Genomic DNA, 12,907 nt, shown 5'->3' with positions numbered 1-12,907 from the left:
CTTTTTCTTCAGCCCCTACTACCTATGTCTTGGTTTCAACCGACCAATCAACCAACCAATCAACCAACAAACACTGGATGGTCTCCATATTGATGGTCCCCAGAAGATGAAAAATGTTGATTTGGCTTATCTTGCTATCATTACATAAACATATATTTTACAGAACAATTGGAAGAATTAATATCTAATAAGTATTTTGCCATAAAATGGGCATATTCATGCTCCCCAGAAGAAGACTCATTCCCTTTTAGACTCTTGTTAAAAACAGTTCTCAGTAATGAGTTGCCACCATGACACTGGTTTTCACTGCTGCTGAACTCTCTGCTGTCTAGTCCGTCCAACATTCCACATTTGCCATATTGTTTTGTCTCTTAATGTCTTCCAATGTCATATCCTTGCATTAGAGGGAAGCCCGGCACAGTACCTGTTCCGTTCAGCCGGGGTGGTGCGCTAGTTGGAGCACAGCTTGTTGCATGTCGGGCTTTGGAGTGTACAATGTTGTGGGGGAATATGGAACCACAGCAATTAATATAATGTAAAGCATCTCAGATAAATAGAGCTTGATGGTTGATCATTAATCTTGAAATACTGAGCTTTCATACGAGAGAGGGAAATTGGCCCTCACTTTACCACCGTTGAGGTGCCCTTAAGCAAGGCCCTCCGGTAGAGGTGCTACAACCAGTTCTCATTCCCCACTTGTTACATACGGACGCTTAGTCAGGACCTCTTGCCTCTCCACAAAGGTCAGCTTAACCTGGTCCGGTTTCGGAAAAACATTGTGGTTTGGGCTAATAAAGTGGTTCTCAAACTGTTGGGCGTGACCCTCTAGTGGGGTGTCTCGTGTAGAACAAAAAAACTTTTTATATATATATATTTTTAATCCTGTATTAATCCCACAGTGGGGAAATTATTCTCTGCATTTTACCCATCCTTAGTAATGAAGGGGCAGTGTGCTGCTGTGAAGCTCTGGGGCTTCAGTGTCTTGCCCAAGGACACTTCAACATGAAACTATGGAGAACAGGGATGAACCGACTACCTTGTGGTTTCAGGACGACCACTCCCCGTGAACATGATAACTTTACATAGTACAAAGTACATCGACATAAAACGTCATTAATAAATACATGGTGAAATGCCTGTACTTTCATGGAAATGTTTATGTTACGCTGGTAACAGGTTACGCTGCGCAACGGCCAAGATTCTTGGTGACACACTGATTCTTGCCGTTTTGCCAAGACAAAAACGCCAAAAGCAGAAAATGTATCTCTCACGGAGATCAAATTTTTGCTGGGGCGTAGGGGCATGAACATTTTTCTTCCTCCAAAGTGGGGCGTGACAAAAAAATTTGAGAACCACTGGGTTATTAAGTATGTTTGTACGTAAGTTAAGTAGCCAACATAAAATAAGTCAATGTTCATTTTTAGTTCTACATGAGACACAGACAGCGGTCTCCATGATGAAAGTCCTGTGTTTTGGATTTATTCGGAACCGTGTTATTCCTTCATTTTATTGTCTTCTGTCTCGATCTCCAGGTGATGCGGTGCTTAATTTTTACACTGTGATCTCTATCGCATATTTCTTCAGGGAGTGCAGTTAGTGACAGTGTGGTTCCTCTGACCGCTCATCAGAGGAGCAGCGGGGGCGGGGCTTAGCTAAGGGTCAAAATTCAAACGAGATCTTCTCATTGCCAACCTGTGCCACCAGTGGTTGAAGTCACTCTGGTACTGCTTCAAACCATAACTACAGATCCAGCATCAGCACTGGCCTTAAAGCCCATATCATTAAAACAGTGATGCAGGACGAGGCCTTTTTTTCCCATCAGTATAGTTTCACACAAAGACTAGTTTGTTTTTAAACTTTGCAGTGGAATTACACAGGATGATCCATCTGTATGAGACAGGGGCAAAAATAGGTCCTGATGGACTTCATTAACTTTATCTCTACCTCTCGCTGAGTGACGTTGACGAGTCGAACAGAGATTTATGCTCCCTCTGTCTCTCCGCTCATAAGTCGAGCTGAGATCCCCATTGAGAGCCATGGGAGTGGCTGTCAGAGTGCTTGACTAGGGAGCCGACCATGAGAAGCTTGCAGAACATGAGAGGCACTCTGAGCACTGCGAGCGGCGCGGCCGGCGAGCTGCGCCGAATAACATCATGTTTATTTAATGCCGTGGATGCCTAATTACTGACTGAATTTGTTGCTCTTCGTTTATTTTCAATCTTTGCTCCCCGTTGGCGCTGCGATGCAGGGCTGGTTCAGGAGTTCAGTGACTCCCAGTACGAACGCACAGTCAGACACACACACACACACATACACACACACACACACACATACACACACACACACATACACACACACACGCACGCACAGACACACACGCAAAAAACACACACAGACAGGCGTTCACTAAGCTTTAATGAACACTGTGTTTCTCACGGTGACCCAGTCGCCATGTGTGAGGCAAGCTCAAAGGAGCAAGGTGTGTGTGTGTGTGTGTGTGTGTGTGTGTGTGTGGCTCTCTTGCATATGTGCGTGTCTATGAAGTGTTTTTCCTCTCGAGTCAGCAAACCTTTAGCATAATTAAGAGGCTTGTTTTTTGTTGTCAGCAGCTCTGTGACTTGGAGGAAAAGTGAGTTTCTTTCTTTGAATGATAGGTAACTCTAGGTTTGATCTGTGTGAAGCAGAAGCGGTGCCTGTTTTCTGTTGACGTATCTCTGTATATACTGTGTGTGTACGTTCCTGATTGTGTGTGTTTGTGCGTGTCAGGTTGGGCTACGTGGACCATGCCGAGGAGTTGGCTTCCAGGTTCCTCCAGTGCTTCCCAAAGAACCGTCTGTCGGCCCAGGCGGCGCTGAACCACGAGTACTTCAGCAACCTTCCTCCACGGCTCTGTGAGCTGCAAGACAGTACGTAACACAACGTGTACATCACCTGTCTCGGCGCTGGCAGGACTTTAATGTAGGGCATCATGAGCACTCCCCAGGGGGGCAGCAGATGAAGGAATGATAGTTAGGAGGGAGAGAGGTGATGATACTGAAGAAATGTGGTCAAAAATCCTGGGAGGTGGTGTGGGGAGTAATGTCCAGAGTCCAAAATATGTTATACTATTAATTATTATTTAATAAAAATGATGAAAGAAACAGCTCATGTAATCCCGATCGGGGTCCCTCCTTCCTCAGCAAGAGACCGTTCTCCCTCGCGTGGGTTAGTTCATACTCTCACTCACTGAGCTTGAGGCCTTTACATTGGTTAATTCTCCCTTTCAACACCTCTACCTGTAATCTAGTTGTTCATTGGTCCCGCAGCTTCAGGGGCGGAGCTATTCTTCTTCTTCTTCTTCTTCTTCTTCTTCTTCTTCTTCTTCTTCTTCTTCTTCTTCTTCTTCTTCTTCTTCTTCTGGAAAGGGTAGATCCTGTACTTCAAAAAGTCAATGTTCAGCTCCGCCGCCTCAGGCGAACAAGGGAACTACAATTCCTTAAAGACACAGTCCACTGGCTCCAGGCAACATGCAACTTTGTCTAACATCCATTCACAAATGAATCATCATACAGTTTAAACAGTGACCTTCATATGCATACAATTACATATCCTTCATAATTGTGCCCCTTATTTATCATATTTCTTGTGCATTGTAATGTACACATAAACAATTTATTTCTTACATGTGCGAGTTTAAATTTTACCAACTTTAAATACACTACAATACCAAATGAGGTCAAAGGGACAGGTGCGTCATGGTGTTATTAAAACATATCCTTATACAACACTTTGTATGATATCTTATGAAAAAGTAATGCATTTGTCCAGCCACACGTGTCAATTTCCAATTTGGACATGCATACAGTCTTTTCAAAATAAACTTCTGCCTTAAAAGACACAACTTGGTTAGGTTGAGACCACAACACAACTTGGTTAGGTTGAGACCACAACACTACTTAGTTAGGTTGAGACCACAACACTACTTAGTTAGGTTGAGACAACAAAGCTACTTAGGTTGAGACAACAAAACTACTTAGTTAGGTTGAGACAACAAAGCTACTTAGGTTGAGACAACAAAGCTACTTAGGTTGAGACAACAAAACTACTTAGTTAGGTTGAGACAACAAAACTACTTAGTTAGGTTGAGACAACAAAGCTACTTAGTTAGGTTGAGACAACAAAGCTACTTAGGTTGAGACAACAAAGCTACTTAGGTTGAGACAACAAGGCTACTTAGGTTGAGACAACAAAGTTACTTAGGTTGAGACAACAAAGCTACTTAGGTTGAGACAACAAAGCTACTTAGGTTGAGACAACAAGGATACTTAGGTTGAGACAACAAGGTTACTTAGGTTGAGACAACAAGGATACTTAGGTTGAGACAACAAAGCAGGGCTCTCAAGTGTCACGCATTGAGCGTGACTGTCGCGCATTTCGGTCTTAAGTCACGCCCTCCCACCACACATCGTATTTCTCACGCTGAAAAAAAACTCTAGGCTATTTAATTTGCCGCAGCGCACAAACATGACCTGGTCGCGCTGCCCTCACCATGGAGGAATCAAGCACGTCTCCCCCGAATCCCCTGCCAATCAATAAAAAGAAATGGGCTACACGAATAGCCAATCAGAAAAACGTAACTGTTGTATCTGGGTGATCTGGCCCCCCCGGCCCACGAGGCAAGAACAGTGGGTGAGTTTCTTTGCTTGACCCACCGGCCTGTGTAGGTGTTTGTGGTCTTTATACTTTGTGGTTCATGATTATGTGGAGTACTTACGAATTGATTTCAGATTTTACTACGTTTTGCTGTGTACGATTTCATTCGACACAAAAAAAGACAAAGGATTACATACCGTAGTCGTACTGCAGCATAGTGTAGTGTTGTTCACGTGATTTCATTTGATGATTTTGATTGCTGTGTGTTATTGTGCAATCAAAATTAGAAAACTTGCTGTACATTTATAAATGTAGGTGATTCATCTAAGATAAGATAAGATAATCCTTTATTAGTCCCTCAGTGGGGAAATTGCGGGATTACAGCAGCCTTGCATACAATAGAGACACATAGTAAAAAAACAAGTCAAGTCAAGTAATATAAATAAAATAGCAATAAACAGTAGTAAAACAGTAAGAAGAATACAGTATCAATTTTCAATTAAATATACAGACAGAATAAGAGTATATATATGAAAGTACTTAAACGTATTTATATTGCACCAGCTGAGTACAATTAAAGTGTCCACAGTGAATAAAGTGACCAAGTGTCCAAAAGTGATGAAGTGTTCATGGTTTACTGAGAGCTCAGTGTGTTGTGCAGCCTGACAGCAGCGGGGAGAAAGGACTTGCGGTTCCTCTCCCTCAGACACCGGGGGTGAATCAGCCGGTGACTGAAGGAGCTGTGCAGTGCTGCCAGAGTGTCCTGCATGGGGTGGGAGGCGTGGTTTAACATGGACGAGATCTTAGTCATCATCCTCCTGTCCCCCACCACCTCCACGGTATCCAGAGGACGCCCCAGCACGCTGCTGGCCTTCCTCACCAGTTTGTCCAGTCTCCTCCTGTCAGCTGCAGTGATGCTGCTGGACCAGAAGACCACTCCATAAAAGATGGCTGATGCTACCACAGAGTCAAAGAAGGTCTTCAGGAGTGCTCCTTGCACCCCAAAAGACCGCAGTCTCCTCAGCAGAAAGAGTCTGCTCTGTCCCTTTTTATAAATCTATTTAGTTTCTTTAAATTGCAAGTAAGCTGAAAAAATAGCAACTGCTCACTCGTAGTCATAACATGTACTTGGCATCGAGTAAGAGTCAAACAATATCTATAAATGTGCAAAAACTCTCGTTTGCTATCTCAAAATAACACAGGTTTATCTCTCACTGGCTTTGACTCCTCTCTGTTTAGTTTCTCCCTCTGGATCTCACACTATCCTCCTGCTCCTCTCTCTCTCTGCCTCTGTAAAGAAGGTGGCGAGCAGCGACCTCGGGTTGTTTTTGTTCACTCAGAGAAAGCCTCTGTTATGATGAGGGTGCCGTAGGGACAGTCAGCCCGGCCAGACCCAAACACGCTCAGTTTGATTTCCTCTCCTCTGGACTCACGAGGTGCTCGGTGATCCTCAGAAACGCGTCGTAGCTTTCAATACATCTTCACTTCAGAAGCAAATCGTAATGGAGCGCGTTTGTTCTCAAATTTGTTCTGAATTTCTTCATTTACCATTTTTGGCTTTTCATCAGTTATATTTAACTTGTATCTTGATCTACAGACGTCTGTTTAGAAAAAACGTCTGTCCCACTTTGAAATTACACACAGTGTAAAGTCCAGATGTCCCAGTTTTCCACGAGCACTTAAACGCAGCTTGCATTTGTGGCATCTGTAAAATAAATCTGTTCGTGAAATATGATGTTTTTTTAGATTGGAACATGTGTTCGCAAGTTACGCACAAATCGGACACATTTCTAGACCATGTAAAAACACATTTGTGACCATTTTGAGATCAGTCTCGTGCCAGAGATTTTCATTAATACTGTTTTATGTGTTTTATGCTCAAGCCAAAGCTTCACAGTGAGGCTGTATTTCAATTAATCCCACAGAATTGGGTTATTGAATGAAGGTATGTCAGAGATGACACGTGCATATTATTTGACACGCTACATACATCACCAATCCCTTAAGCTGTTATCCTGACATGGTGGCAATTTTAATGGAGAGGTTTTTTTTATTCCCGCCGATTAGGATTTTTCAGCATTATTAATCCTGTTATCAGCACCCAGCAGGTTGTCATGTCTGAAAAGAATCAGAGAGCGGCGGTCACTAAGAGAGGGAGAGAAGAGAAATGGCTCATTTAGATTCTTGTCATGCTCTCTCTCTCTCTCTCTCTCTCTCTCTCTCTCTCTCTCTCTCTCTCTCTCTCTGTGTGTCTCTCTCTCTCTCTCTCTCTCTATTGTCCCTCTATCTATCGCTCTCTCTCTTTCTCTGATTCTCTCTCCTCTGCACACACATGTGACACAGGCAAAGCAGCTGAGCCACTGAGGGAAGAATGGGAGTGAATTAAAACAGTTTCCTAAAATGAGGACAGAAGTGGATAAACACAAAGTGTGTGTGTGTGTGTGTGTGTGTGTGTGTGTGTGTGTGTGTGTGTGTGTGTGTGTGTGTGTGTGTCAATTGCTTTCAGTTTTGTGGGGGAAGGATGTGTCAAAATTATGCAAATGAGAAATGAATGTAGATAAAGAACTGGCTAATTACTCCAGCTGTGAGTGTTTGACTACAACCGCAGCATGGCAATCTTGTTTCTCCGCCAGGAGCGAGACGGGAGCCACTGGGAGCCGCCCAGTGGAAGCATGCCGTACCGCTCACAACACCCAGTACTGCCAGTAACCACGGAGGATGTACTGGCCAAGAAAAAACCTGTCAGCGATGGTGGAGAAATTGATGAACATTTCAAATGAACGTCCCATGTTATCCCTGCGGGGATGAATGTAGCGTATGTTCTCTACGGTCGACTGTGCACTCTATTGTCCTGTGTATTATGGGTTTATCCAGACAATACCCAGACAGATTACAATGGACAATGGCAGAATTATTGAGACAATAAGAGCTCCTGAGGTTGCTGTTACTGTGTGGATTGGATTGTGACATTTTTAATTTGATTTCAGTGAGTGCGTGGGTGTCTGGCAGTACAAGAAGTGAGCAAAGGACTTGAGGGGGGGGAGAAAAAGCTCCCGTCTCTCTGGATTTATATAGATGTGGAAGTGAAAGGAAAGAAAGTGCTCAGATTGAGCAGCTGTCCGTCCGTTTCCCCTGCTGCCTACTTAGAGAGAAAGATGTGCTCTTCCCATATGGAGCCAGTATTTCAATCCATTTGCTCCCAATAGGAATTAGTGCTAAATAAACAACTTTGTATCTCTATTGTTTCTCAGATTATAAGCAGAACCACGATGCTCCAATGGAGTATAGCAGTGGGTATTTTCCTCACACTGAATTACTATTTCATATCTTTCTTTAATGGTATCGTGAACATGAAAACTCTGGATAGTGTCGCAATTTTTGTGGCCAACAGTTTTAATGATTCAAACTTTGAGTTACCGCCAGCTCGGCTAGCTGGATGGCTTTAGATCCTACGATACCAATGGGCCTCTGCCTCATGGGTTTTCAATCTCCGAGGCACGCCTCCCCGAGGCCATAGCGTCCCGCTGCAGAGCTCCAGGCTCGGGCCCCTCCATCGCCACGACCCATTGCAGAACCGCGACCTGCAGTGCCACAGCTAATTGGGAAACATACGTGACAAAAACCTCAACTTCTCGTTTATGCAACGAACAGTTGTGCCCTGACTGAAAGATGGCAGTTTGTTGGACTCATCCACCTCCTGTGTGATTTAGCGGTCTTCATACTTCCTCGTTCACTATTTCACGGAAACCAAATTAAATCATTTTGTGGAATATCTGCGCCTCATTTTTCGTAGCTTTTTCCAAACTCATGAGTTTTCTGACATCAGCCAGCTATGCTAATGTCATTAGCAAACTAATGCTAACGTCAACCCATCAACTACAAGGGAATAATTAATGTAATAGTGTATGCCAATGCTAATGCTAGTTTGCCAACAACATTAGCATAGCGAGCTCAAACTCATAAGGTTAGTAGAAGTTATTTGCTGCTTAATGTTATGTTCCCTCAATGTCCAGTACCTGTTAGTATTTGGGGAGAGGAGGCCATTCAAGTGCATAGAAATGATAGAGCGGCAAGGAAGAGCCTGGCTCCACAGCCACAAAGGATTATGGGTTAGTTCAGGTCACGGGAAGCCCCATGTGTTAGCTTAAGTTCCTGCAGTGAAAAGAGGCTAATATATGACATAACAGAAACAAATCACCTTCTTTATTTAAAATATTTCACACACAAGGGTCACAGACTATATAGTAATATTATCAAGTATTTTTCCATGCAACTTCCTGTGGAATATGTTGAGCGGCCATGTTACCATTGAGAACCTATGTTCTTATGCTCAAATCTCACGTTAAAAAATATTACAATATGAAAAAAAGCAAGTGTTAAAATGTTCCATGTCACAATTTAAAATACCTTTAAAGAGACTTCTACCTATGACAACAACATTTAAAAAAGACTCGCTGCAAACTAAATATTCATGTATTCCCTTCTTAATAGCCGTTTCTGTTTTTAACAACTCATTCGGAGACGTTCGTCTTCCTGTCAGCTTCTAATCTGCCTGCGTCTTCTCCCCCCGCAGTGTCTTCTATCTTCACCGTACCAAATGTCAAGCTGCAGACAGAGAGCGGGGACAGCATACAGGTGTGTGCACGAAGGAACAGCCATGGCAAGGCATCCTCTGGCAGCAAGCACTGACCTGAGGCGGCATCCTGCACACGATTGCCTGACAGGTACGTGCTCATTACCATGCACGAAGAAGAGACAAACACTGCGCTGCAGCAGACAGTCTCTCACACTCACAGGAAATGAAGCACACGGTTACATGAGGGGAAACTCTAATGTTATTCATGGGAAGACTGGTACAAGGGAAGATGGGGACTGCTTTTGCTTGGGTCTTATACGTCTTTAAATGTCTGGAATTCTAGCAAGAGTGGCGCTCAGTCTGGAGTCGTGTGGCCATATCTACATTTTATTTTAATTTTTATATTCATGTTCACATTAAATAGCTTTGTCTCTGCAAAGTAAAGTGTAGGCTAACGGTGTGTTGCATCAGTTATCCACATTCTGGCCTTGAAAAAGAAGAATAATGTGTTTCTGTTACTGCAACCCAGTGAATTTACAACATTTGGTTGGTGTGTACTTATTCTGTTGCTATTTGGGACCAGTCCTCTCCAACCACATAACCACAGTGCCGCTTAACACATGTGATTGGCTCTCCAATGGCAAAATGCACCTAAGTGTCTCATACCACGCTAAAATATCAATGGATTAACCCTTCTTGTAATATTGTGAAGTGGGCAGCAAACAAAGCCGTTCTAAGAATGCACCTGCGTCTATAACTGGTCTGATCCCAGTACAGGCGGGTTTAGAGGTGTATCCTGAATACTCTGAATCTCATTTTAGATCCACGGATTGTAGGTACCACAGCTGATGTTGGAGACATGACGGAGAGCACAGCTGGCGTTACATGTCGTCATTGAATGATCTTATATCAGGTTTCATAGGATTTGTTAGTTAATTGTCTTTGCACTCAATAAAATGTTTTGCCACGTCATCATTAAGATGGAACCCAAAACCTTCCATCCAAGATGTTTCCCATTGACAGTCGGGATGTTAACAAACATTTCTTCATGGATATCTATATACAGTATATCGATATAACTTAAATATTATATCTATTGGCAAGGACTGAATGTAACTGTAAAAGGAATAGTGCCTGAGGAAGTTCTACCTCAACACTAAAGAAAAGAGCAGAAGACAAGTTCTCCTTTTTGAATTCATTTTCCTCATGTTCTATATAGCAACACCATTTGAAAGCACATGCGTTACAAAACATTGAAATTGCGACAATGGACGGTAAAATATGGGAGCCCGTTTCTGTCAGGAAAAGGACAAATAGATTCAATCTTCGCAATGAATACAAATTAAATATAGAAATAGACCATAAAGTGTTTGAAAACACTATTCGAATGCACATGGGGCTTCAGTTTGATCATTAGCCGTTCAGTTCATCAGTCTCATTGACGGCCCTCTCAACCTTTCTAACGCCTAGGCGGCCATGAGGTCGGTGCCGTGTGCACTGAAGCACAGGATGCAGTAATAGATGGAGGAATGGCTTTGAGTGGGCGAGGAGGGTGTCCCATTCTTCAGAGGCCGGCTCTCATTCACCACTCGGATAAAGCTGCACTATTTGCATGTAATAAGGGGTGCAGAGGCCAGCCACGGGGATAATGGCTATCCTAATGATGGACTCTGGCCTGTGAGGACCAGCACAGGGCCGCAGCACATGGAGCTGCAATTACTGACAGGTGCAAAATCAAGCAATCTGCAACTTTGTGTGACACTCTTCAGCATTTTTTCTCTATTTATCTCTTTTACCAAATCTACATGCTGTGTGTGTGTGTGTGTGTGTGTGTGTGTGTGTGTGTGTGTGTGTGTGTGTGTGTGTGTGTGTGTGTGTGTGTGTGTGTGTGTGTGGAGGGTGGAGGGTGGAAGTCACCCCACTGAGAGAGCTGTGTCCTCTCAGCTGCTGCATTTACATTGAAATCAGCCTCTTTGTCCGGGCCGATTTAAAGCCTGACAGGCTGGGAGAGCTTCACTGATAGCGGCCTAATCCCTGTGCACACATTCACATTAATACACTGACACACACACACATGCGTTCCCACAAGCATCCCTCGTACACATGTTTGAACTGGATTTCCTCCCAAGTGTTTATAGTTGCAATGAGTTAGAGAACCTCACCAGTGGAGAACATGCACGATGTTACTGTTTGACATTCGCTGAGTTGCTCTGGCTAACATGAAGTGCTAACACATTACTAAGCCAGGTAATATTATAATATAATATTAGTCATGTTTCTATTTCAAGTACTGCTTTTATTACCTATCTATTTCTGCTACTACCGCCATCACTGCTCTCATTATATGTGTCAATTCTGTCATGTGGATTGACCGTGTTGTAATTTCGATAAAATGTTAATGTTGAGTTACTTTCGGCAGACGAATATCACCTGGCAAAACAACACATAGTGTATATTACATATTTTGTAAGTCTGATGTATTGGTGATAAGAGCTCAGCAAACCGTACAATATTAAACTATTATGCAACAGTTGGAAAAGTTTCTCTTTCTTAAAAAGGCTGTTTTTAAAAACCGCCCCCTAAAGAAAAGAAACAAAACGCAGAGCAGTGTTGAGGAATTTAAGTAAATGGAGGCCGCTCATAACGACAGCAAAACTACATGAAAACGTTCATTTTCAAACTCGCACCTTTCAACTCGTGCAGTTTCATGCCAAATGAATTAATCAATATCAACAGCCCTTGCACCGCTTTTGTTGGTTGTTACTCACTGCACATGTTTATGTTTATATACACTTCATATACACTACACATACTTTGCACTTTCTCCATTGTTTAAATTGTTTTTTATATTGTTTTTATTTTTGTGTCTGTAAGCTGCTACTATGACAAACAAATGTCCCCTTTGGGATGAATGAAGTATATATCCATCCATCCATCTATCAATCCAGACTTCCCAAACAGCAGCAGCTTCACTCAGATAACTGTTTAAAACCCTGCGGACGCTTGTGCAGGCGCACGGCTCCATGAGATGAGATGAGATATTATAATGTATAAGGCTGCAAAGTATAATGAGCACAGAGACGTGTACATTATTTAATGCAACATTTGACTGGATGGATTTAAAACCCGAGGTAAGAGGGGTGAGGAGAAGGGGAACAGGGGGATGGGAATAAAAGAGAGATGGGAGCAGGGCCGGGTTTCTTTTTGTCTAGGCGGCGTTGTATTATTTATAGGAGGTGGTGGAGGCAGGCCGCTTCAGACGGAGCCCCCCTCTTCTCTTTTGTGGGTCTATTCCCAGTGGGCAGGCTTTGTGCCGGCTCGATGGCTGCCTTTGAGGAAACCCGGGTAGCCTTTGAGCCGAGAGTGAAGGCCGGGCCTGACTCGTCCGCGCCGAGACACGGCAACACTACGGCACTACAATGTCTGTCACTGCTGTGGCCAGAGAGGAAAAGAAAAGGGCGGAGAGAGAGTGACAGAGGAGGGGGAGGGTTTGATTCTGGCAGGGAGGGAAAATGAGGGGAAAATAGTGTTTTTTGAGGGGGGAGAAAATAGATATATATTCCTTTTCTTTCAGACTCATGGGTCCAGAAGCAACACACACAAATACAACAACAATATACAACACGAGGACACAGGTGTAATCATTGCAGTTAAAAAGTCACTCCTGGTTAAAAACATACAGACACTTGTTCCAATGTT

The 12,907-nt window shown here is 43.2% G+C and overlaps 1 protein-coding gene across 1 annotated transcript in view; it reads left to right on the top strand.

The window, feature by feature from the left end:
• The window catches only part of cdk14 (cyclin dependent kinase 14), a gene marked incomplete at its 3' end in the record, with an annotated part of 151,662 nt that extends 142,341 nt beyond the window's left edge, over positions 1 to 9,321 (top strand). Inside the window, exons 13-14 of the mRNA XM_079227862.1 lie at positions 2,767 to 2,906; positions 9,206 to 9,321. Of these exons, the coding sequence (XP_079083988.1) occupies positions 2,767 to 2,906; positions 9,206 to 9,321 (256 nt within the window). The remainder of the gene's footprint in view (positions 1 to 2,766; positions 2,907 to 9,205) is intronic.
• Between the last annotated feature and the right edge of the window lie 3,586 nt (positions 9,322 to 12,907).

The sequence above is a fragment of the Taurulus bubalis genome, assembly GCF_910589615.1.
Source record: "Taurulus bubalis genome assembly, chromosome: 12".
In the NCBI taxonomy this organism is placed as follows: domain Eukaryota; kingdom Metazoa; phylum Chordata; class Actinopteri; order Perciformes; family Cottidae; genus Taurulus; species Taurulus bubalis.
Note: the sequence above shows the minus strand (reverse complement) of the source record. Positions and strands in the feature narration are given on the sequence as shown.